General features: G+C 34.6%; 4 protein-coding genes across 5 annotated transcripts; 3 read left to right on the top strand and 1 right to left on the bottom strand.

Annotated features, from left to right (window-relative positions):
- Positions 1-261: 261 nt before the first annotated feature.
- Positions 262-4,640, top strand: LOC133680360 (translation initiation factor IF3-1, mitochondrial). The gene is made up of 8 exons (XM_062103259.1): positions 262-642; positions 793-883; positions 1,019-1,086; positions 1,495-1,593; positions 1,758-1,814; positions 2,387-2,455; positions 3,348-3,494; positions 3,608-4,640. The coding sequence occupies exons 1-8, from the start codon at positions 433-435 to the stop codon at positions 4,466-4,468; spliced, it is 1,602 nt and encodes a 533-aa protein (XP_061959243.1). The 5' UTR covers positions 262-432; the 3' UTR covers positions 4,469-4,640.
- A 689-nt stretch (positions 4,641-5,329) lies between these two features.
- LOC133680308 (probable 26S proteasome non-ATPase regulatory subunit 3) lies at positions 5,330-8,923 on the top strand. Its single transcript, XM_062103169.1, has 8 exons — positions 5,330-5,632; positions 5,722-5,912; positions 6,560-6,697; positions 6,790-6,926; positions 7,155-7,209; positions 7,289-7,399; positions 7,771-8,010; positions 8,196-8,923. Exons 1-8 carry the CDS (start codon positions 5,557-5,559, stop codon positions 8,706-8,708), a joined length of 1,461 nt encoding a protein of 486 aa, XP_061959153.1. The 5' UTR covers positions 5,330-5,556; the 3' UTR covers positions 8,709-8,923.
- A 1,461-nt stretch (positions 8,924-10,384) lies between these two features.
- Positions 10,385-12,724, bottom strand: LOC133679525 (uncharacterized). The gene is made up of 5 exons (XM_062102141.1): positions 12,576-12,724; positions 12,399-12,495; positions 12,008-12,086; positions 11,818-11,899; positions 10,385-10,870 (listed from the first exon to the last, which is right to left on the bottom strand). The coding sequence occupies exons 1-5, from the start codon at positions 12,606-12,608 to the stop codon at positions 10,730-10,732; spliced, it is 432 nt and encodes a 143-aa protein (XP_061958125.1). The 5' UTR covers positions 12,609-12,724; the 3' UTR covers positions 10,385-10,729.
- A 1,265-nt stretch (positions 12,725-13,989) lies between these two features.
- Positions 13,990-17,923, top strand: LOC133680063 (uncharacterized). 2 transcript variants are annotated; one of them, XM_062102868.1, is made up of 13 exons: positions 13,990-14,192; positions 14,485-14,622; positions 14,712-14,793; positions 14,883-14,959; positions 15,506-15,606; positions 16,061-16,190; positions 16,269-16,385; positions 16,465-16,550; positions 16,864-16,930; positions 17,123-17,201; positions 17,284-17,375; positions 17,456-17,599; positions 17,699-17,923. In XM_062102868.1, the coding sequence occupies exons 1-13, from the start codon at positions 14,082-14,084 to the stop codon at positions 17,732-17,734; spliced, it is 1,260 nt and encodes a 419-aa protein (XP_061958852.1). In that variant the 5' UTR covers positions 13,990-14,081; the 3' UTR covers positions 17,735-17,923. The 2 variants fall into 2 exon arrangements, 1 of the variants encoding a protein (XP_061958852.1); XR_009836268.1 differs by lacking the exon at positions 17,699-17,923 and having other exon boundaries at positions 16,465-16,752; positions 17,456-17,596.
- Positions 17,924-24,786: the final 6,863 nt, after the last annotated feature.

The following is a 24,786-nucleotide window of genomic DNA, read 5'->3' as shown; positions in this document are numbered from 1 at the left end:
CATTTTCTTTACGAAGAACAAAATTGAAAAAGTATTAAACTTTTTTTTGTATCTTTTTTATTTTTATTAAGGGTCTTGAACTGATGGGTCTTCTATGACATAATATTATTCAACAAATTTTGTATTTTTGGTTAGATATGGTTGCATTATTTCCCAAAACTTTTCCTGTGTCCAATAAAATTGGGTCTCAAATTGGGCCATAAATATTTGTAAAATCAGCCCAAGCTGTAATTTCAGACCATACATAAATTCATTACTATTTACTGCATAACCCTAGTTTCTGATAGACCACAAAAAAATCCGATTTGAATCAGCCCTGGGCTCATAAATTCGTTACTAGTATTTCTTTTGTTGCAATTTTTAGTGTTAATTCACGACACAAAGTCTCCATCACTCCAAAAAGTTGCAAACTTGCAACTCTTTTGAAGAAAAATGGCTTTCTGGATTAGAACTAATCAGTCAAAGCTCATTTTTTTGTCAAAACAGTTGAAGATATACTACCTTCAAATCCCATATGATTCTTCACTTAAATACACTGCTACTAGCTCAAGATCACGTGTTTTAGAGAATCCAGTTTGGGATTTTATTAAAAAGCACTCTGAATTTTGCAACAATGTCAGGTTTTTTGCTGCCCCAGTTCAGGTAATTTCTGGGTTCTTAAGGTTCTTGCTTTTTCTTTCTGGTTTCTCTGTAATTGAACAGTTCTAATCTTTATGTTTGGACAGCTTGGCTTCAGTTTTCAGTGCTTACACGCGTGTTGTTAGTAGACTCTGATATGTTGTTGAATTGCAGGCCAAAGTGAACAAGGAAGAGAAGACTTTGAGTGGGCCAAGATTAAATGAGAAAATCACTGCGCCGGTTGTTAGGCTTGTGGGTGATGAAGGTATAATTTGTTCACTTGATATATGAATGTTTTGGACATGTTATGAATGATTTTGCTTTGATGGTATGATCAAGTTTTCCAAAGTTTAAAGAAATCTTGGATATAGAAATCAGTTAAAGTTATGGATGTTTGCAGGGCATAGTGTTCTCTCATTGCGTGAAGCACTAGAACGAGCAAAAAGACTTGAACTTGATTTAGTTGAGGTAAGCTTTTGCAATTTATCACCATTCTATTCATTCTGAATATCGGTTGATGCTTGAAGACATTGTTAAGCGAAAACCAGAAAAAAAATGGATCACTACAAGTAGATCCTTGTTTTAATGGAAAGTTTTTTTTTTTTGTGTGTGAAATAGCTTCAATTTTTCATGCTTGCCTTATGATGTGCTTGAGCTTTCGTTGGGTTATATATACAACTGTATCAGTTTTCATTTTGTTTAATGTTGACTTTTGTGAAGAGATATAGATGGTGATATCTGTTCTCAATTAGGAAAGTAAGAAGTACCCAACAGAAGTCCCATTCAACAAAAATTAGCAAAAATCTCTTTTGATTTCTTCCATTGTGCCTTCTACGAGGCTCATCTCCTTGTTTTCCCTTTTTGAATTTTATATAGGTTCAAAGAAATGCCAATCCACCTGTCTGTAAACTCTTGAACTTTAACCGAGAGAAGTACAAAAAAGAACTGAAGGAAAAGGAACGTTCTAAAAGCAAGGTATGGTGTATTTTTAAATTATTTCTTCATTTTCAGTCTTGTTGGAATGAGGTCATTGGAAATGCTCTTACTTTGAGGATAGCTCTGCTATGTTTGTGCCATCCAATTTCTGCTTGAGTGTTCACTGAATAGCTATAGCTTTGTGCCATTCAATTACTTTGCAGGCAGGGGAAACTCTGCGCAAAGGAGATCACAAGGAAGTTCGATTTGCTGCAAAAACTGTAAGTTTGTTGCTTCATGGACAAATCATTTGTTAACACACAAACCAACCTTGAGACAGTTCTCAGCAAGTTCCGAACTAGGGTCATTGCCTAGTTATCTTTCATTCGAGGCAGTGGCCTATTTGGAAAATTTTTACATTTTCCAACCATTCAACATTTTTTTAATGACTGAGTGCTGCTTAAAAGATTCAAACCTGCATCCCTGTAGTTTCAACCCTAAGATGTTCATCATTGCACCGAGTGATCCTAATATATACAAATGGATATTTAGTAATTTATATTAATGGTTTGAATTTTGGCCTGATCGATTTTAGATTATATTATGTTTTATGTTGTTAGCTCTGTATGTTTACCTGTTATCTGAAAGATACAGGATGTTTGGTCAAGACAAATTTCTACTTGTCATACTGCAACTTTTGGATACCAAGAAGTTTCAGGTGCATGTGCTAATGATTTCTAAGAGTTGGCAAGGCCATATTACAAACTGAATAAATGGACAAACTCTTGCAATGCAATGTAGCGGATAAAGCAAAAATTGTATTTCACCTTTGAGCTTATACTGCTCTTTTCAGGAACAAAGAGACTTGGAAATGAAAGCTGATATGGCCAAACGACTGATGGAACGTGGCTATAGGGTGAAGGTATTTTCCCCCTGTTCCGATTAAATTGTCTGTTTTTTATTAATTTCTTGTCATACTAAACTTTTTAGGCAATTTGGTGCATTCAGTGTTGCTTGATGATAATTTTGTTTTCTTCCATATATCAAAGAAGAAGAAAAGAACAAAACTGAACAGGCATTTCAAACCCTTACACCATGTTTTGTTTTTATCCTTGCCTTTTTTTTTCTTAAGTATAGTTTGTGAAGAATGTCTTCTTTGTATATTTTTGTAAAATACTAGGTTTCTACCTAGACTGCAAGAGGATATGCTGCCATGTTCCACTTTGAGTCGGTCACCAGCATCAGGTGAAGAGGGTAAAGCTTTGTAAATCTTGCACAACTGTTGTCATTAGATAACATTGTCCTCTCACCACATGTTTTAGAGAAATTTTGTGCTTTCAATTTAGAAGTTTACTTGTCGCCATAAAGTTTGTAGATAAATCTTCAATGGTAGTTTTAAAGGTTGCTTAAAAAGAAATTTTAATGGAAAGAATCAGTTGCCCTGAAGTTTGGAAGAATTATGTTCCAGCTTTATGCTTCATTTGGCTGCTTGGCTGGGAAACTCTTTTTTAACATGAACCGAATTCTGCAAATATTTTCAACAGTGATCCAGTATTAGATTTGGTAAGAGAGAGCTCCAAAGAGCTGTTGTCTCATGCAGCAATGTACACATAAATGTTCAATTATTTACCCAATGCCCACGGATCTTGGATGCATGAATGGATAAATACCTACATGAACAACCAGAGGCTTCTCAAATTTATAGAATTGCAAAAATGCTTGTTTCACCAAATGGCATATGTTCTGCCCTATGTGTCTTGGATTTTTAAGATTTGTTTTCATAATAATTGTCTTCTTTTATGATTTTGAAACAGTGTTTGGTAATTGGTAGTCGAAAAAAGCGTTCAATGCCAAAAGTTCCTAGAGATGAGGATCCAGAGACGGACTTTGATTATGAAGAGTTTGAGAGAAAGAAAGAAGAGGAGGAGTTGCTAGCACTGTTGTCCCGCTTCATTTCATTGGTATGCCTGCATATCTTTCATCTTTCTCTAGTTTTTGCTATCCAGGCTACTCCTGTTAGTTATGCAATGCATTTGATGTGCTCCTTTGTCTTTCTCTTTAAAAAACCCTGTAGATTGAAGATGTGTCTATTGTGGATAGTGGACCAAAGGCAGGAAGAAAAATGGCATATGCGATAGTTAGGCATGTCAAGTTCGGCTCATCGAAGAAAGGTGGTGGTAAAAAGGACGAGTTAGCCAATGCGCGGCCAACAGACAGTCGATCTGCTCCTCCCAAGAGCCCTGCGATGTCTAAGGAAGAGCCTGCAGAATTTTACATGGAAACTGAAGATGAGTCAGTCGATGATTTTGACAATGTGTTTGATTTCAGCAATGATGCAAAGAGTCCTAGTATAAATCATTCAGAGGGAAGTAATTCTGTTACAGAACCAGCTACCTCCAATGTAGAGTTTAATGTTCCGAAGTTCTCTCATCCAAGATCAGCACATGATGTAAGGAATGCAAGACTTCCTTCGGCCCTACCAGAGCCTTCCCCGGGGAAGGAAAATAGGTATAGAAGAAGTGAACCGGGGAATCAGTTCCTACAAACATCAATGGATAATAAAGGCCCAGGTAAGCAGGACTCATTCAAGTTTGAACCACAGCTGTTGAACCAAAGAAGGCAACCACAACCACAGATGAATGCCACTCCATCAATGGGAGAAAGGAAGCAGGTTAGCCCTGATTTTTCTGCTTCTAGAAACTCAAAGCCTCCTCATGAAACACCCAAGCAAGTTGCTTCTTCTCCAGAGACTGCAAAACCTGCATCTAGCTATGGAATATTTAGCTCTGCAAAAGCTGTTATTCCCGGGAAACAAGGCTCTGTAGCAGACGATTCAGCTGGAAATTCTAGCCTCCCAGGTTCAAAATCAGATGGTGGCGTTGATCAGGGTGGACAGAAGGGATTTGGGATTTTCAGTCGAGGCAGGCCAAATTGAATATCTAAGCCAAACTAGGCTGCAGAAATGACCGCATGCTACCAACCATTTTTGTGAAAACATCAACCCATTTGCCTTGAGGACTGCAAAATTTTTCATGTATTTTCGGAACTGTTACATAAACCTTACCAGAGAGAATAATGCAAGGCGACATTGATTTTTCTTTCCCGAATACGATGTTAAGTTTCCCATCCCCTTCTCTGTTTCAATCTAAATTTATCCGATAAGGATGATTAGCATTCAGACATAACTTGTCTCCTTGAATTTATTAACATCGAAACCACTGTTGTAAAACCTGGATTGGGTGGTCATAAGACATGGCTTGCCTAGGTCTTGGACGATCATGTTTAAAAAAATATAGAAAAAAAATGTCTAACCAAAGGTTAACTTTTTCATCTAGTAGACTTGTTGACCTATTAATTTTTTTCAAAAAAATAAGTTATATTATTTTAAATAAATAAAAGATCAGCTCAAGTTAATTTATGTAATCTAAATACTAGATAAATTATTGGTTCATGTTTTACACAATAATAAAAATAGTAGGTGCACTTTGATACGTATTTTGTATCAATCTAAATTTAACCATTAAATGGTTTGTTTTCTAAAGGTCACCAGTTAGAGTTTTACAAATCTCAAAGCTACTGGAAGTTTATATAATCGTTAACTTTAAAATTTATAAAATTAGTCGAGATACATACAAATTAACTCATACTTGTGTTAACCTAAAAAATAATTATACACTAAGGTAAGATATTATGTAATATTAGTTGATGCTAAATTTGTTATTACCGGGTGGGTTGAGGAATGGGCTGGAAAGTATCTAATCAGTTTCCGGGTCAAAGTCGGGTTTCTGTCTCAGCCCTTTTTCCAAAGCAGCACCGTCTCAGCGAATGATATCCTCCTCTTCCTCTCTCTTCACTCCACTTTGTTAGAGACTTGTAGTGAAAGAAAAGGTCTAAATAACCTCCACCTCCACCTGCATCTCCATCTCCATCCCAGTTTCTCCCAAGTCAAATTGTGCTCTTTCAGAAACCCTAATTTCACCCCAAAAAAGTACCTCATTTCTCTCTCTGTCTCTCTCTTCAATCATGACTCAAGATGTTGAGATGAAAGAGCAGCATCAACCTTCCAATTCCACCACCTCCTCTCCATCCACACTCCACCGTACGTATTTTTATACGTATATGTATAAACATGCTCGGATTTTTGGTTATTTAGTTATAAAGTTTTAATATTTTTGAGATTTTTTTTAGATTTGAAGGAGATTGCGTCGTTAATTGAGACTGGAGCGTATGCGAAGGAAACGAGGAGGATTCAGAGAGCCGTGAGACTGACTAATACTTTAAGGAGAAAGTTGAAAGCTTCTGTGCTTTATGCTTTTCTTAATTTTGCTCTTTCGGCGGGATCCGAGTCGTTTAATCGTTTAATCTCTTATCTTCCTAAGGTAATTTGGTGAAATTTGTGTATAGATCGTGTACTTCTAGTGTTTCGACTGTTGATTTAATTGGTTTTGGTCGATGGGAATGTGAGAGTAGTGGTGGGTTTTGATTGTTGAGTAGTTTGGAGGGGAAAGATAGGATTTTTATGTCCTAGCATTGGCGGGTTATACGTGTTTATACGTGTTTGGTCTGTTTTGAGTTCGTTTTTTCGCGGTCGAGTTGGAATGACTAGCGGGCATTTAGGTTGTGAAGAAAAGTCAGTACTTGGATAGTGCTGTGAGGAGGATTTGCTTTTCTTGATGCCAGGGGAGGCTGAGTTGAGACTACAGTGGTTAATCTTATGAATGAACTAAATGGAGGGTTTGGTTATTGGATGGACAGTTAATCACTCAATTGGAAAAGTTTTTCTGTTCGGGGCAGGTCAAAGATGGACTTTTATCTCTTAGCATTGATGGGCAGTAGCGTGTTTTGTCTGTTTTCAGTTCTCCTTGTTATGTTTATGCTGTGAGTAATAGTGTTTTGGTAGTGGTTGTGTGTGTGTGTGTATTTGGTGCTTAGGTAGTGAAGTAAAGTTTGATGCTTGGATAATGGATAATGTTGTGGGGAGTTTGCAATTTTTGGAAGTTTGGTTGTTTAATATTTGTTGTGACAGGAAGATGAGTATGAAATGGAGGTTGATACTGCGACATCTGTGACTCAAGCACCTGCAAAACATCCCTTGCCAGAGCTGGAGATATATTGCTACTTGTTGGTGCTGATTTTTCTGATTGATCAGAAGAAACACAATGAGGTAAAGCAGCATATGATTACAGAAGGGTTGTACCTTTTTCTTTTCTTTTCTTCCAGTGAAATAACAATATCAAGTTATCAACTGGATTGCAGGCTAAAGCTTGCTCATCGGCAAGCATTGCTCGCCTGAAGAATCTGAATAGGAGGACTGTTGATGTTCTGGCATCAAGGCTGTATTCCTACTACTCACTTAGCTATGAACTCACTGGTGATCTTGCTGAAATCAGAGGGTAAATTGTCTATTCTATTCAATGCATAACCTTTCTTTCTTAAAACATGAGTTTGGGTGCATGACTGTCTACATGGGTCTGTTTGCTAATCTATTTGATGTCTTGGTGTTTCTTATGCATTAGTTGATGCATTCACAAAAAACTATAACAAGTCTTGATGCTGTTAATCTTACTCACACATAAGAATACTATTTGTTAACTAAGTTGAGTTTTTTTTCCCACTAACAGTAGCCTCCTTGCTCTTCATCGGATTGCAACACTGCGCCATGACGAGCTGGGCCAGGTAATTTTTTTTCATTGATACGGAACATTTTGTGGGTACATTGCTGGGTCCTTATACTTCTAATGATGTTGCGATGCAGGAAACACTTCTCAACCTGCTACTCCGCAATTACCTCCATTACAATTTATATGATCAGGCAGAGAAGCTGAGGTCGAAGGCCCCTCGATTTGAGGCTCACTCAAATCAGCAGGTAACACTCACTAGACTTGATGACATTTATCCTGATATGCTGAATAGTTAAAGCCTACAATATAGTTGATTTTGATTGAAGAATTTAGTCTCACATCAGCTTTTTAAGCAATTCCATTGTTGGTCTTGATTTTAGGATTTTAATTATAGGCAAGTCATGTAACACATGGTATCTTTCTTGCTTGTATTAGATGCCAAATTGGTGAAATATTGTATCTCATGGGATTAGGTGTAATTGAACTTCATTAATGTGAACTAGACATGTTTTAAAAAATATCTAATATTGAAAAGAAAGTGATTTTATGGTTGTCATTTAAAAAAAATGATTGGTTGTAAACTCACTTTTTGGCACTATACTGTTTTATCTTGCAGTTCTGTCGGTATCTCTTTTACTTGGGAAAGATTAGGACAATTCAGTTGGAGTATACTGATGCAAAAGAATCTCTCCTTCAAGCTGCACGAAAAGCCCCTGCTGCAGCCCTTGCTTTTCGAATTCAATGCAACAAGTGGGCAGTTATTGTCAGATTGCTGCTAGGAGAAATCCCTGAGAGGACTGTTTTTATGCAAAAAGGCATGGAGAGTGCTTTGAGGCCATACTTTGAGCTCACAAATGTAAGTCTAGGACTATGGAACTCGAGTCTTCTTGATTTTCTATCTAAATCTGGACATCCATCTAGTTTTTACAAGTATAAAGTTTGATTACTTCTACCCAAGATGCCTATGGTGTGTCAAGCCACCGTCCAGATGCTTGAGGTTTATTTGCTGGATTTAATGGGGACAGTGTTTGTTGTTTTCAGGCTGTGCGAATAGGGGACTTGGAGCTCTTTAAGTCCGTTGCTGAGAAGTTCTCATCTACTTTCAGCACAGATAGGACCCACAACTTAATTGTTAGACTGCGGCACAATGTCATAAGGACTGGACTTCGCAACATCAGTATCTCTTATTCTCGTATTTCACTGGCTGATGTAGCCAAGAAGCTGAGGTTGGACTCTGCAAACCCTGTTGCTGATGCTGAGAGTATTGTGGCTAAGGCAATACGAGATGGTGCTATTGATGCTACTTTAGATCGCGCAAATGGGTGGATGGTATCCAAGGAAACAGGGGACATATACTCCACAAATGAGCCTCAGCTGGCATTTAACTCTAGGATTGCCTTCTGCCTTAACATGCATAATGAGGCAGTACGTGCCCTTAGGTTTCCACCTAATTCCCACAAGGAGAAAGAAAGTGCTGAGAAAAGGAGGGAGAGACAACAGCAGGAGCAAGAGCTTGCAAAGCACATAGCTGAGGAGGATGATGATGAGTTTTGATCTAGTGTCTGCAAAGATACTTGTCTGTTTTCCTGATGGAATTCTCTCCAGCTCCGTGATTCTCTATATGAACTCCCCAGCAGAAATGAGGACCTTTATGTTGTGATTTAGGATTCTGTCTTGTAATCGAGCTACCTCCGTTCAACTATTTTGATTTGAATTGTTGGGTTGCTCCTTTCTTCCCCTTGAACTTATCTTATTTCCCTTTTCTATCATTTGATTTTGCTGCATTATTATCAAATTGATGAATCTGTGATGAGTGTGCCTATTGATTTCATTTCATAACAGATGGATATATTAGTGATAATAAAGTAAATATCCATTATTAAATTGCAAGATATTTCAGCTATAGAAGGTGCTTCGTTGCTGTGCAGGCCATTAGTTTTGCTGTTTTTCTTTGTCACTGAGTATGCAACTATAAGATTTTTATTTTGGCATCAGATGCACTTCTACCACCATATGATATCTCATTTTCTTGACTGCAATGTGAAAATTTAAAGGGGCTCCTCGGAATCTAGGGAATGCAGTGGTAACATGTTAATCACAGGTTTATTGTAATATTGTATAGCATCAACAGATTGGAAAATTAGAATAATTTTAATCACAATGCTTTCCAGGTAACCCAAAAAAAAAAAAACATTAGCAGCTTGTATTTTGACGGGTATTGCATTAAAAGCAAGGGGCAAAATATTTTGGAATTGTGTTTCAAATGTTTTTTTGATTTAAAATTATTTTATTTGTATTTTTAAATTATTTTAATGTATTGATATTAAAAATAATTTTTAAAAATAAAAAAAAAATTATTTTAATATATTTCTAAAAAAGAATACTTTAAAAATTAACTCAGATTCTTAAATATCCCCTCAAAATCATAGCTATAATGAGACAGCGGGATTTGGATATTGTATAATATGAAGAACACACTGGGAACTAAAAATATAAGATTTTACAAGGCAATCTTTGCAACCAAGTGATTTCATGAGGCTGAAAAGGTGATGGAAAATCAATGAGCATTAAGAAAGCAAGCAAGCTATGGTCTTATTCTGTTTGCCCTTCTCCCCAGTAGGTGGGCAGGTTTTGGCCTTCCCATACGAGGTTCTCCACCTCTCTACACTCCCTCATGGTTTACAAACCATCGAGGTTAGGGGTTCTGTTTAATGAATTATGAAACTTGTGATATTAGTTTTCTTGTCAATTCAAGAAAATGTTTAAATCTTGATTCGGTTAGGTTCTTTCAGCCCAAGTACCTACGTCAGGATACCCAAGACATGGAGACAGGAACGAGATATAAAAGCAAGCACGCAAATTGATGTGTCCTGCCTAGTGATATCATTTCCTAGCTCCCGTTGTGATCTCGGAGGTCGGGTTAGTGCCCAATTTTGTGTGGTTCCTTCCCAATTCAGTTTGTCTAGTGAACTTTCAGTTTGTCAAAAAAGGAATATTCATTTTGGGTTTCGATGAACCTCATCAAGCTCTCAAGCCATTCCCTTTTTCAGGGACGAATAAATTTTCTTTAGCTGAGTGCTTCCGGATTCTGAATGAAATGCTTATCAATGAAGCTACGACTTGAAACATAATAAGCCAAAAAGAAGATAGACTGAGGAATGCTTCCCTATTGTCCAGCACGGCTGCGACTGTATTGTCTGATTGGCAAATATATAGATGCAAGAGTTGGATGGGAGCCAGTCAACTAATCGTTTAACATAATTGCAAATAATGTCATAGTAAATATAGCATACATCAAAATATAGAACGAAAAGATAACACATGAAGATACATTTGTGATTTTTGTCAAGTTTTTTCAAGAATAATACGCACAAAAATAAAAATGAACCATCTCTAACTAAGAGGTAAAATCACTTGTTTTTTCTTAGCTGCAACTCAGATTCCAATTTAGTACAATATATTTGTTCACTTACTAGCCGAAGCAGAGAGCATGAAAAGGGTATTGAAAAGAAAATGGCAATATCCAATGGTTGCATGAAGGAATCCAGCAGGTTTAGAAGTGGAAGTGGCTAAATTTAGCCTGCTGAGCTCAAACCAAATGACTTGACGATGTTGCTTACTCTCTCTGCAAAAGTTCTGGACGTGATCTTTTTACCCGGGACGTGAAAAGGGTTTGAAACTGCATCCACATATGCAGCATGGAATCTCCGAAAAAACTACAAAAGCACCAAGAAAATATTGAAACAGAAACAATCAGGCACGACTCATACCAAGCAAGTAGTTATGCACTTATGCTATCATTTTGATGATTAATTGGCAGATAAGTGACAGCCACATTGACACAAAAATCAGTGGGATATCTCAGGGTCTCCATAGACTGGTTTGAGTCTTTTGGTAACAGAGAAACCTTGTTTCATAGAACGACCCATCACATGCACTTTCTATTAGTATCTAGTTCACACAATATAAACACTTCTACTTTTCCACTATGATGCTCCTATTGCATACAATGGCTGGAATGGTCAAATAAATGACTTCAAAATTAATTCAAAGCCCGGAAGAGAGGCCAAACAATCAGCAAAACAAACAAAAATTTCCATGCAAAGTACAGCAGAATTATTGATGGAAACTTGGTGGACAACCCCCACCACCTCCAACTGCTTCAAGAGAGAACAGATAATTTAAGGAGCTTGCAGCCCTTGTAGGCAGATTATTAGAATCTGTCCCCCATCACCATACCTCCAATATTTGAGATATACTATGTGCAATGTTGTTCCAGTTATGACACGTGAAGAAAAAAACAAGTTGTAAGATCTCCAGAAAGACTCTCTTAAGTAGATAAGCTGTGAGATCTCAAAATTACCACAAGACCCAACAACCATTGCCACGCCAGACATGGATAGAAAAGTTAACTGGATTTTAGCTGTCTAAGCAAATTTGAAATAACATCTACTTTTGTGCAAAGAACCCTGCACTGCTATTAAGAAAATCACATCTACAATATCCAGTGGAGCTTGATGCACAATGTGTTGGCACACCTTAGCAATGCCACATCTAAGCTTCTAACAAATAGAGCATAGTCATGGGATAGAATTGTGATAGAAAGTGAATTCTAATCTGGATCCTACAAGTAAATTAAGACTACACGCAGAGAAATGATTACATTTCTGACGTCTGCATCTCTGACATCTAAATCAGTTGTGACCAAGATGAATTTCACCTTCGTGTTGGTCAAATAACCATACCTGAAGACAACAGCAACAACAACAAATTATATCAGGACACCAACCTCGCCATAAACTACACTATGCTGAAGCAATTTCAACCATCGAACAACCAAAAAAACTTCTTACACTTTATAATTCTCGGTTGGATAAAGCAATCCAAGAAATGTCTCATTCAATGTCAGCCCAGATTTCTTTGGATTATTCACTACACAAATTCAGTCACAATCAGTTACCAAACAAACCAAAAAGTATATTAAAATGCATCTGACAATTATGAACCCTGAAGCTCAAATCTCCAAATTTGTTAACAACTTGCAATAATGTCATAAACCAACTAGAAAAAATATGAACCCAGAAGCTCAAATCTTGAAAAAAATCTCAAACAAGCCAAACCCAGTTCACGGAAACAATAAATCTTACAATTTGTTTTTATTAAGCCACATCCCAGTTCATAAAAATAATAAATCTACACACATATGGGTCAATTAGAACCAAATTAAGCATAAATAAGGCCAACCTCGCTCATCAACAACGTCAAGGGAGCAGTGAACTATGTGGTGGAGCTTGAGTGCATCATCTGCTTCAGTAAAACTCTGTATGTACAGTGGATTGTTCTGTTCGACAGACAGTCATCGGATTTCATCAAAAGATTAGATAATCACAGAATGAATGTGGGAGATGGGAGGCGGTGTACCTGATGACCGACGACCGCGACACACACGATCATCTTCTCCGGTCACTGCTTCTTTCAGGGTACTGAATCTCTCAGACTTCAGGCTTTGGAATGATTTTTCTCCTACTCCTTTCCTTCTTTGAAAAATACAGGAAAGCTTACATTGATAAGACCATGCCAAAGGCTTGATTACAAGATATGGGCTCAAGGCCTGCTCTTGGCATCGGTATTAAAGGAGGCCCAACAATGAAAAAATTATCTCAACGGTTAAAAATAATATATATTATGGTGTTTGATAAGGATAATTTATATCTTGATAATTTTGTTTGTTTAAAAATAGGTTTTCATGTGATTACGTTGAAATATTTAATAGATATTGTTAAAATACGATCAATTCATCCATTCATATAGATATATAAAAATTGTTTTTAATTATTTAGGAGATATTTAAGAGAATAGTAACAATTACTTTTCAAAATGTTTTTTTATTTAAACATATGTTAAAATAATATATTTTTATTTTTTAAAATTTATTTTTTATATCAGCACAAAAAAATCAAACAAAAAAATAAATAAATTTTAGCAAATCTCTATTTAAGCCATAATACCAAACAAGGCCGAGTATCACATTGTTATTATAATTTTTAAAATAGTGCATTACAAATGGGTTTGATTTTGGTTTGATTTTATATTTACTCAATTTATCATTTGAATGCCGACATGATCCTGAATACATCTATATAGTATGATAAGTATAATTTTTATAAAGTTTTCTCATGGATGATATTATATATATATATATATATATATATATATATAATAAGAAAGAAAGAAAATGTCAATTGAACATGTTAGTAGGGAATGATGGAGCCCGTGGATCCTTTCTAGTGGTTGAAGGGCCGTCGCTTAGGCCCAAAATCTCTATAAATGAGCTCAAGATAGGTCCTGAATTCTTTTTCCAATGTATTTATAAATTTTATATTGATTGAGAACATGGTGCATAATTAAGAGAGAATTGAACCGAGAAGAAGAAAATTGCGAGTCTGTAATTAGTAGAGTTTTGTTACTGTTTTGATATAAAAATAAATAAATACAATGATCATAGAGTAACATATCTTCTGATATTATGTTTTAAAAACACGTAAATTTATTTTAAAATATATTTATTTTTTATTTTTTAATCAAATATTATCTTGTTTTTTTTAATCTTAAAACAATAAATAAACGGTATCTAATTAATTTAGTTTTTTTTCTAGTTCAATTCTTCTTCTTTTTCCTTTTTTTTAGTCCTAATTTATAATATGAAAAAACAATCCGAAGAGATATAAACATCTGTGGACTTGTAATAATAAATCTATATTTTTTTTAAACCAAAATAACGACTTCTATTAATGTCGCCTATGGCATTCTTATGTAACCAATCACCCTATGCCACGTCAGGTTTTGTCCTCCCCTAGGCCACCTTCCTCTTCACTTTACTTGTCTGCTCTGTAAATTAACATGGTCTTTTGATCTTCACTGAAAATAATGGCAGACTTATTACACAAGCCATTGCTAGACATTGAAGAACAACTACATACCAGTAAGAAACCCCCACGTGCTGCCTCTCTCGATGTATTTCGTGGTCTCTGCGTCTTTGTAAGCTCTTAGCTCCCTGTCTTCTTCTTTTATATATATATATATAAATCAATCTTGGTTTAGTTTAAAAGCTCTGAACTGTGTTTTATTTTCCTGAACTGGCTTGACTTTCTGGGGTCGCTCTGTTTGTTTTCTGAGAAAAATTTGGCAAAGTCTACTCTCTTGAAATCAAGAATTGAAAAGCTTGCCTTAACCTGAACTTTTCGTTAATTTGGTTCATAAGTCGAAGCATGCAAGCTTCATGAATAACTAAGCTTGATTGTGATTTGCATTGGATATTGGTTGCTTTCAGCTAATGATGCTAGTTGATTATGGTGGGGCGATTATTCCCATTATTGCTCATTCTCCTTGGAATGGACTTCACTTGGCAGATTCTGTGATGCCCTTCTTTCTTTTTATTGCTGGAGTTTCTCTTGCACTTGTTTACAAGGTAATATCACTCACTCTTAATTTAAGAAAAGACATTTGTGCTTCCTGGTTCGCTTGAATCGAAAGCTTTCTGTCTATATACGTTTTCAGAAAGTACCAAACAGAATCGAAGCCACATGGAAGGCAGTGCTAAAGGCAATAAAACTATTTTTGCTAGGTGTGGTTATTCAAGGTAATCTTATCAATAATTTCCATGCACTCGGGTAGTGAATCTTACAATGAGTTCTGTATGTAATATGGCACACACCCTTTTGAATTCAGGTGGCTACTTTCATGGAATAAATTCCTTGACGTATGGTGTTGACATGAAAAGAATACGCTGGCTTGGAATTTTGCAGGTGCATTGATTTTTCAATCGATGACACTGAACTACTGGAGAGTTTTCCAGTGAGAAATAATCTGTTCATGGTTCTTTGCTTTTGGGATTTTTTTCCTTCATTAGCATATATTTCGTTTTGACACACACATATATTGCTAGTACTGATTTTAATTTGACTCCTCACATGGACAAGTATAGAGAGTAGTATAGAGGAGTGTCAATTTTATGAGGAAATACTGGGAAACTTCACTCTGCCTTGAGATGTTGCTAAAGAAGTGATTGCATACAAGCAGCCACATCAGTTTCCTGATCAACTGAAGTGGATGGGCAGGGTAATTAGCCACGCTGATATGTATCTACTACATTACAAACATACTGTTCTACTTTTTGTCGTTGTCATTCTGGTCAGGTGCAAGGACATACACCTTAGCAGTACCCGCATGATACTCAAAGCACTGCACATGACTATTATGGCTTTTGTTTGATTCCTTTAACGAGTTGCATGTTTCATTCTGTAGATAATGCTCGCAATTTCTTAACTTGTGTTAGTTGTCTTTCAAGCCAGAAAATATCTGTTGGATACATGGTTGCTGCTTTATGTGAGATTTGGCTTTCATGTCGAACACGGAGAGAAGTAAGCTTTCTCAAGAGTTATTACTGGCATTGGTGAGCTTAACATTTGAAATTGAGTTTCGCTCTAAAACTTCAAATATAAACAGTATGTAATAACAGCATCTTTTCACTTTGATAATCTCATTCTAATGTTGATGCTAAGTATCAGACCTTGTTACCTTTCGCTCTCTTACTTTCATGAGCTTGTAAGTGGGATTTATTTGAATTGAATAACTCATGTTCAAGAAAACCATGTACATGGAAGAAAGACCATGCCACTGGCATGCGGATTCGTGTTTCATAATATGAGGAGCACTGAGTGGAAGATGGACAGATATGAGTAGATCAAGAGACTCGATGGATTATTTCCTTTACAACCTAGATCATTTTTTGATATGATGATTGCTGATTCTTTGTTTCCTTTAATTTAGTAGGCAGAATGAACTACTATAGCCAACAACTTGCATTCCTTTCCTGTTTCATTGACTAAAAGATTTCTGTTTTCTAGGTGTGTGGCATTTTCACTATCTGCAATATACCTGGGGTTATTGTATGGTTTATATGTTCCAGATTGGCAATTTGAAATGTCCAATGCAACTTCTTCTGTGTTTCTGACAAATCACAGCTACGTTTACATGGTGAGGACCCTAAAATTTTATCACTTGATGTCCAGTTCATGAGATTGCATGCGTCCCTACTTACCCAAACTGACACAGGTAAAATGTTCTCTAAGAGGCGATCTTGGACCTGCTTGTAATTCAGCTGGAATGATTGATCGCTATATACTTGGCATTGATCACCTATATAAAAAACCTGTTTACAGAAACCTGAAGGTATCCTAAGCTGTTCACTTTATATGGTGTCTATTCGTTCACGTAATCCATTGACTATAATGAAATTTCACTTTATAAGGAGTGCAATATGTCCACCGATGGCCAAGTTCCTGACAATTCAGCTTCCTGGTGTCATGCTCCTTTTGATCCTGAGGGTGTTTTAAGGTGGGCAATCAAATTCTTTTATGCTTTTCTTCCTCGAACTCAGTTCTTCTGCATTTTATTGTACTCACCTGAATATTCGTGCTTAAACTACCCCCTATCAGTTTGGTGCCTGTTTAGTAGGGCTACGTCCTGGGTCTTAGTGGCAGTTTTGTCTCATGGCATCCTGACAGCTTACACAGTTCAAGGGTTTCTATCTTTCCTTGTAATTCTCTTCATACACATAAGAAGGATATCTTCTTGGTGCAAATAACCCTTTGATATGGAAGTGTGACTCAAATTCTCTTTGACCTTCTAACAACGATTGTATCCACAGCTCCTTAACAGCTGCAGTGACCTGCATAATTGGACTTCAATATGGACATCTTCTTGCTCACTTACAGGTGGAATGTAGTTGTCTTCTTCATTCTCTTTTTAGTTCTTATAATAATTGTTCTTAATCATTTAATGGGAGTTACAAGATTTAAATAGAAACATAAGTACCAAAACCGTTTTATTTGCATATGTTGCTTCTTTGAGTACCTTGAACAGTACTATTAACAGATTACATATGATGTTGCACAAATGCCTTTCAGGACCACAACGGACGCATGGAGAACTGGACCCTATTATCATTTTCACTTCTTGTAGTTGGGTTGCTCCTTGCTGTTATAGGTATGAACTTTAACGACTCATAATCGAAACCATTTTGCACCATAGGATTGAATCTTCGACTCTGTTCCTCTTTTCTTTTCAGGCGATCCTGTGAACAAATCTTTATACACTTTTAGTTATATGCTGATCACTTCTGCTTCAGCAGGAATCACATATTCTGCTTTATACTTGTTGGTAAGTTCTCAAAAACAAGTGTATCATTTCTATTTTCGAAACATGGACAATGATGAAAACATTGGTTTTGCTCTTTACAGGTAGATGTATATGATTACAGATGCTTGACATTTGTATTGGAGTGGATGGGAAAGCATTCTTTGAGTATTTTCGTTCTCGTATCTTCTAACTTAGCTGTTATTACAATACAAGGATTCTGCTGGGCAGCTCCTGAAAATAACATGGTAAGCATCTCGGATCAGTAAGCAAGTTTTTCGCTTGTTACTTCATAGGAAGTTCATAGATGGTTAAACATTTTGTTGTTATGCTCATTTGATCAACAGATTCACTGGATTGTTAGTCGGTTCGTGCGCAGATGATTGAAGTGGTTGGGATCTTAGTTGGGATTTTTGCCATGCTTTTTTCTCCTTTCCATGTATGTTTTTCAGTTTTTGTGATGTTCATGCTGATAGTTTCATGGCCGCGCGAAGTACAATACAGATTATCATATCAGAATATTTGTGGATGATTGAAATTGTGAATTACTATATTAGCTGTTTCCAGGGCCATCGATGAGAGAGAATTTTTTAGTGAATGTGCCCAAGGACATAGTTATTAAACTTGGTGCGCCCCAATGGATCGATCCAATGACCTGACCACCTGGAGCTTCACCTGGGCATTTTTTTAACATTGTCCTGCCGAACAAGAATGATCCAATAAGTAAACTCCGTCAAATTTGAGCGAGACCCACCAGACAACATCAACTTCAAGAAATTAAAAAGAAATGAAATGATCATGTTTCGAACAAAATAATTGACCCGGTGATGGGCGGGCTAACCCATAGGTTAAACCAACAGCCGATCTCAAGCCGGATCTGACAAATCTACTCAATACGGGCGCATATTCTTCTTCCAATGTGCTCAAATTAGAGAATCCGAGTCATAAAGAGGAAAATTCCAAGAAGAAAAGAGATCCTTCTCGGGAGGAAATCTGTAGTCAAACGATCATGATTTCAATACCTGAACTTTGCAAGACTTTTTATTTCGAGTTTTTTAACATTGCTTTTAGAGAAAAAGTAATTTGAAATTCAATACCGATCGCACACTAAGACTGGGAATGTAGGAAATGAAAACCTTTTGTTATCTTTTACAAATAAATCGTTGATTGTTGCAGAAGATAAGGAAAGGAGGCAGCCATTTTCAGTCTCCCGCGAAAAGATATCAGCATTATTCTGGCTTGTTCTTATCCTTCACGAACAGCGACACTATATTATTAGAAGATGAAAACAGCCAAGCCAACCAGGGAACCGCTGTGGTCACCTTCACCAATCCCACTTTTAAGATTCAGGTTCCGTTTATCATTGTCGTGCTTATAAATTATGTAATTTTTTAAACTTTTAAAAGTATAATTTATCAGAAAAAAAAATGTTTTTATAAAAGTATATATATGTCTTCTTATAAAAATAAATAAAAACTGATTATTATATAATGCTTTTCAATTTCAATTATAATCAACTTAGGGGTGTTTGAAGAGTGATCTTGGTTAATTTTTAAAGTATTTTTTGTTTGGAAATGTATTAAAATAATATTTTTTTATTTTTAAAATTTAATTTTAAAATTAATTCATCAGAATAATCTAAAAACACTAAAAAATTGATTTGAAGTAAAGAAAATAATAATAAAATTTTATTTTTTCAAAAATATTTTTGAAACATGAAAATAAATGGGCTTAAAAAAATACAATGAAAACCATAAAAACATCTAGAATATTTACATGTGATTATTTTTAAAATTAACTCGGCAAGAGTCAAACTCTGAACCGGTGGGCTCCCAAATCAATACAACAAGTAAGCCGGGCCGAGTTTAATATCGAATGAATTATTCCATGGGTTATCTTGATCCACAGTTTAAGACAGTAATGTTGCCTTCGAGCTGAAGCATTTTTCTAGCCACCCCGTGACAGCTATTTTCCACTCGTTCTGCTTCTGAGTCATCATTGATTAAGTGGCCCCACCTTCATTGATTTTCCTCGGCCAACATAAACGCGGATAAGGTTGGGGCCGTTAATAAAAATTGTCTCAAATAAAATAAAATAAAATATGTTTAATTTCTGATTTAAAAAACTCTCACGTAAACAGGAGGGTGTCGTTTAATGAATCTTTAAATAATTCAAAATAGAGTTGTTCAACCGGACATGTCGTTTTTTAATTGAAAAAATCACTATCAAAAATATGATTTGAGTTGAATTTTAAAGTGAAATAAAAAAATATATTAATTTGATAAGAACTAATTTATTAATTAATTGATTAACATATTTTAACTTGATCAAATCAATATAAATTAACAACATTAATTTAATAAAATAATTAATTTATATTGATTTAATTACCGTTCTAAGTAATCCTTTGCTTCAAAATTTAGAAGAAAATTCTTACACAGGAACTTGTGTACATTAGTGTTTGGCATGGTAGCATTGCGGTTAGAAAGTGTTTTTGAAAAAAATATAAAAATATTTTATTTTATATTTTGTTTTAGATTAATATATTTTTGATATTTTTAGATTATTTTGATATGTTAATATTAAAAATAATTTTTTAAAAATAAAAAAATATTATTAAAAATAACGGCTACCAAATTTCCATGTGCCTTTATTATTTTCCCTGTGAACATGTATTTTTGCCTCGCTAGCAACAAGTATAAGGTCCAAAACCCACTATTTTAAACCCGCCCTTTATAATTTTCAGCGGATGACTAGTTTGAGGGACCGTGTAAATCACCTTCAGAATACTCTTGATTGAGATTTGATTGACGCCACTGCATTTACAAGTCCACAGATTATGATAAAACTCCCAGAATTCCATCAAATCTTCAAGGGGCGTGAGTGGCTTGTCAGTGTTTCAACTGTAGGACCCGTCTATGATATGCCAAGAAAAAAAATGAAATAAATGACAAAATATAGAAAATCAAAAGGATCCATCCAATATTCTTTGTGTGACTTTAATAAGGTGGATGATGAGATGAGTCTGCTTGAGATTGCTGTGGAGATTATTTTTTATTTCAAAATAATATTTTTTATTTTTTATATTGATAAATAAAAAAATATTACCTTAAATATTTTCAATAAAATAAATTTAAAATTTTGAAAAAACACGGTCAACCGCATTTTCAAGCGTGCTCAGAAGACTTTCTGTGTTTTGTGAGAGGGCAGAATTATTTATACTTTTGTTTTTATAAAAAAAACGTTGCATAGGCAATCATCCTCGTATATGACGTTGGCTTGTTGGATTTATGTATGGACTAAAAACTGCCGCAAGTGCAATCAATATACTGTTGATGTGTATAACTCCATTCAGAAAATAACCAGCTTCATGGAGAATTATTGTTTGCATGACCCAAAAAAATTGACAATATTTCTCTAGATATTACTTCTTTCATGTCACAGCCCTGTTTATTTCTATATTTTAAAAAAAAATTAAAAATTTTATTTTTTTTACTTCAAATCTATATATTTTTAGTGTTTTAAATTATTTTGATGCGCTGATATTAAAAATAATTTTTTAAAAAATAAAAAAATATATTACTTTAATATATTTATAAATAAACAATACTTTAAAAAAACAATCAAAACCATATTTTGAAACAGAATATCGGAGCTGCATTGTGCTACCCTTGTCTCATTAATGACATTTATCCAAGAAATTCTTTATCAGACTTAATTTTTTTTTTCTTCTTTGGAAAAAAAGAGAGCCGTGATTTGAAGCGTGTTCCGGATTAAATAAGTAGCATTTCACCTTTAAAAAGATATAAATAATACGTTCTAGATTATTGTGAGGACTTATTTCGTGTAAATGCATTACTGTGATAACGTAGAAGCTCGGACTCAAAAACTCTTAGAGCCGTAAAATGTGAATTCTAATTGAGCTGCAAGCTAATTTACATATCATTTACACTATTGTTTTTATTATATAATGAAAAACGCGCACATTGAAGGGCATCGAATTTAAAAGAAATGAGAAGGTGGTAGGGTATCCAGCTATTGCTAACATGCAATATTTAGTAAATCGTTTCTGGTTCAGATTGTTGTGTCCAAACCCATAGGAAGTTCTAACGAATCAAACTTTTGTGTGATTGATGTATATAAATAAAATGTACCCGAAAAACTTTTTAAAATAAACCAAAATAATTCTTTTAAAATAGATCTAACCTCTTAGGCTCAAGCTTAATATCCCGACCCCAAAGAACAACAAGGGTCCAAGCCGAACTCCCTGAATAGCATGGACTCGAGCAAGAAGCCCAAGTCCATGTTGGGCGCCTAGCACCCACGTGCGCATCTAGATCCATTTCTCATCTCTAATAGATCTGGGCTCAACACTCATTAAAGATTTTTTCAATACCTCACACTGGTTCTTTAGTATTTTATATTAATTTAAAAAGGTGTTATTTTAAGTAAAATATAACTTAATATATCACAAAGTTAAAATTACACTTCAACCTCTCCTCTTCACAAAAAGATAAGACTCATGAGCTATAAATATATCACAAGACCTTCATAACAAAACTTCACAATCTCTTCATTCTTCACTGCGTATATATTTTCAAAGCATCTCTTTTTATAAACTATTGCACTCTTTTTCTCTTAAAGTTACTGATTTTATTACTATAGAGTCCTTATCTCTACCAAAATAGAAATTTTACAAGTACCAACCACAAACAATCTTGGCCCCTTCAACATCAAGTATAAGTTGTCAGCTATCTTGACTAGTGAGAATGAATGAAACTACCAGGATTAATCAATTAACTGATTATCCATCTCGAGAACCCTATTTTCAGACTATTTAGATTTTTTAAAACATCATCAATAATAAAAATAAATATAATTTTTAATTGAATTATTAGATCAAACTTAGATTTTCTCAGCATATTCTATATGCCTAAATTTTAACGGGGTCTTGCTAACATCATGCCATACCAGACCATGTCCAAATTGGGTCTAAAAATTGTTATTTTGATATTTTTTTGTAGTTGTCTTTTTTTTTTCCTCATTAAATTTAAGATTTTTATTTGGTTTGGGTTCTCATTAGTCAGGTCTATTTTAGTTACTATTTAAACATTTTTTATGTTATTTTTTTAATATAAAGGTTAAGAACAATTAGCATTCAAAGTTTATTGAACTAGGATTGTCTCTAAGCTGTAATTTTAGGATTTTTGAAACCCATTTTTTTTATACAACATGTAATTGTAAATTATTAACCTATAATAAAAGAAAAATTTAAAAAAAATAACTATTTACTCCATCTCATAACATGTATAAATTACACATGACAAACATATATATCTGTGTCTGGTATTGTGATATATATTTGCTTTTACTTTGAAAAATATACTTGTTTTAAATATTTTAACACATTAAAATTATCAAAAAATATTAAAAAATTAATTTAATATTTTTTACGGTAAACATACTTCTAAAATATATTCCAACGCATTTGTGAACGCAATACCAAAAAGCAAATAATAGACGCCCAAAACTCCTGTTTTCCTTCTCAAAAGTAACAACCAAACAAACTAGAATCACTTACGTATAATCTAAAAACAGAATCAAATAATATCCCACAAATGAACAAAGTGAAGCAGCGGATGGTCGCCCGGTATGCAAAAGGTCACTTTCCTCGCCTATAAAAATCAATATCTTGTTTCCTCCGCTGCAAAAACCACCATTGCACGAAAGCAACCACATCTATGATCATGACACAATCAAGCTAATCACAACCACCCCTCCCTTCCTCGTTGCTTTTCATTGGCCACGTGGCCCACCAGCTTACGGGTGCCCGGGGGCTGAAAAGGCCACGAAAATTCAGAAAAATAACATATATATATATATATATATATATATATATATATATATATATATCAACAACAAGAAGAGGTGACCGTTGGGGGCATCGAGTTCTTAAGAAAAGTAGACTAGTCTTTCTCTTTCACATTCTCCTTGTAGAAATAAAATAGTGTAGTTTAATGGATGAGTTTTTATATTTATTTTTTAAAATTTATTAATTTGAGTTTTATAAAATTTAGTGCTACTAGATATTTATATAGTTATTAATTTTAAAATTTATAAAATTAATTAAAATATACATGAGCTGATATGAATAATCACACTAATAAAAAAATAAAAAATAAGAAGGCACTGGAACAATCTAGCGGTTTAAGGAAACAGGACACGTGTCATGGTCAAAGAGGTCACTTGAATCGAGTAGTACAATTAATTTGGCCCCCCCTCGTTTGCCATCCGTTTATTTGGTCTTCTGAGGGATATTACATTAGCATCTTGTTTTCGTAGGTAAATGTTTGGGACAGTCAATGTAATTTTTTTATGGTCAAGGTAATTCTACTAAAGTCAACAAGTAAGTGGAAGTTAGTCCAATAATATCTTATGAAAAAATATTTAACCTGAAATCCATTTCAAAATCCAAATTATTAATTGATCATCAATTAAATATAGAATTTTTGAGTGCTCGTGGAGTCACTTGAAAAGAAAGTAATATTTAACTTGAAATCCATTTTAAAATCCAAAATGCTAATTGATCATCGATTAAACAGTATTTCTTAGTGCTCATGGAGTCACTTATAAAAAAAAGTTAGCCATGATAAATAAAGAGATAAACATGATTAATTAGTGTAATAATTAGTACAGGAAGAACATAAAATCTATATATAAAAGAGTCAAGATAAACATGTTTTTTTTTTAATTATAAAACGATAGCTAAATACTATCTTAATCACCATTATCTAGTCGTTGATATTTTTTAATTTACAGTGAATATAATTTTTTTAATTTTTTTAACTAGTTATAATACTGCCATCGATAATTATCTTAATTTTCAACAAATATTCCAAGACATGTGCTAGAAAGAGTAGGATGGTTTAATTTTCTCAAGAATGAACATTGATTGATGAGATGGCATGATCAAAGCGAGAGGGTGACATGAATAGGCTCAGGATAGCTACGAGAACTGCCACGGGACCTCTCAAATCTGCCACACCATCAACATTGATATATCTTGCCAACTGGTACCGCATGATTCTTGATCAGATCAAACATTCAATTTAATCACGGCACTCTTCGTAGCCCAATGAAAAGTAATAAGGATTAATTCATAATTAATCATGTAATATAAAGGATTAAAACGTCAAATGTCGGGAGAATAACATTACAGTCTATTCATGCAGAGTGAATATCACTGTTTCTATAGAATATAAAAATTTAAATTTTATAAAGAAAATATAAAGCAATCATTGTAGAGTAAAGTTGAATTATACTAGGAGATGAAATTTACAAACCGAATTATGACGACCCTTCGCCGAACTGAAAACAAAATGAAGCGATGGAGGGAGGAACGGCCAGTCCTTTGATAGACAAGGACAAGCCAATC

Source organism: Populus nigra, chromosome 19 (assembly GCF_951802175.1).
Source record: "Populus nigra chromosome 19, ddPopNigr1.1, whole genome shotgun sequence".
Taxonomy (NCBI): domain Eukaryota; kingdom Viridiplantae; phylum Streptophyta; class Magnoliopsida; order Malpighiales; family Salicaceae; genus Populus; species Populus nigra.
Note: the sequence above shows the minus strand (reverse complement) of the source record. Positions and strands in the feature narration are given on the sequence as shown.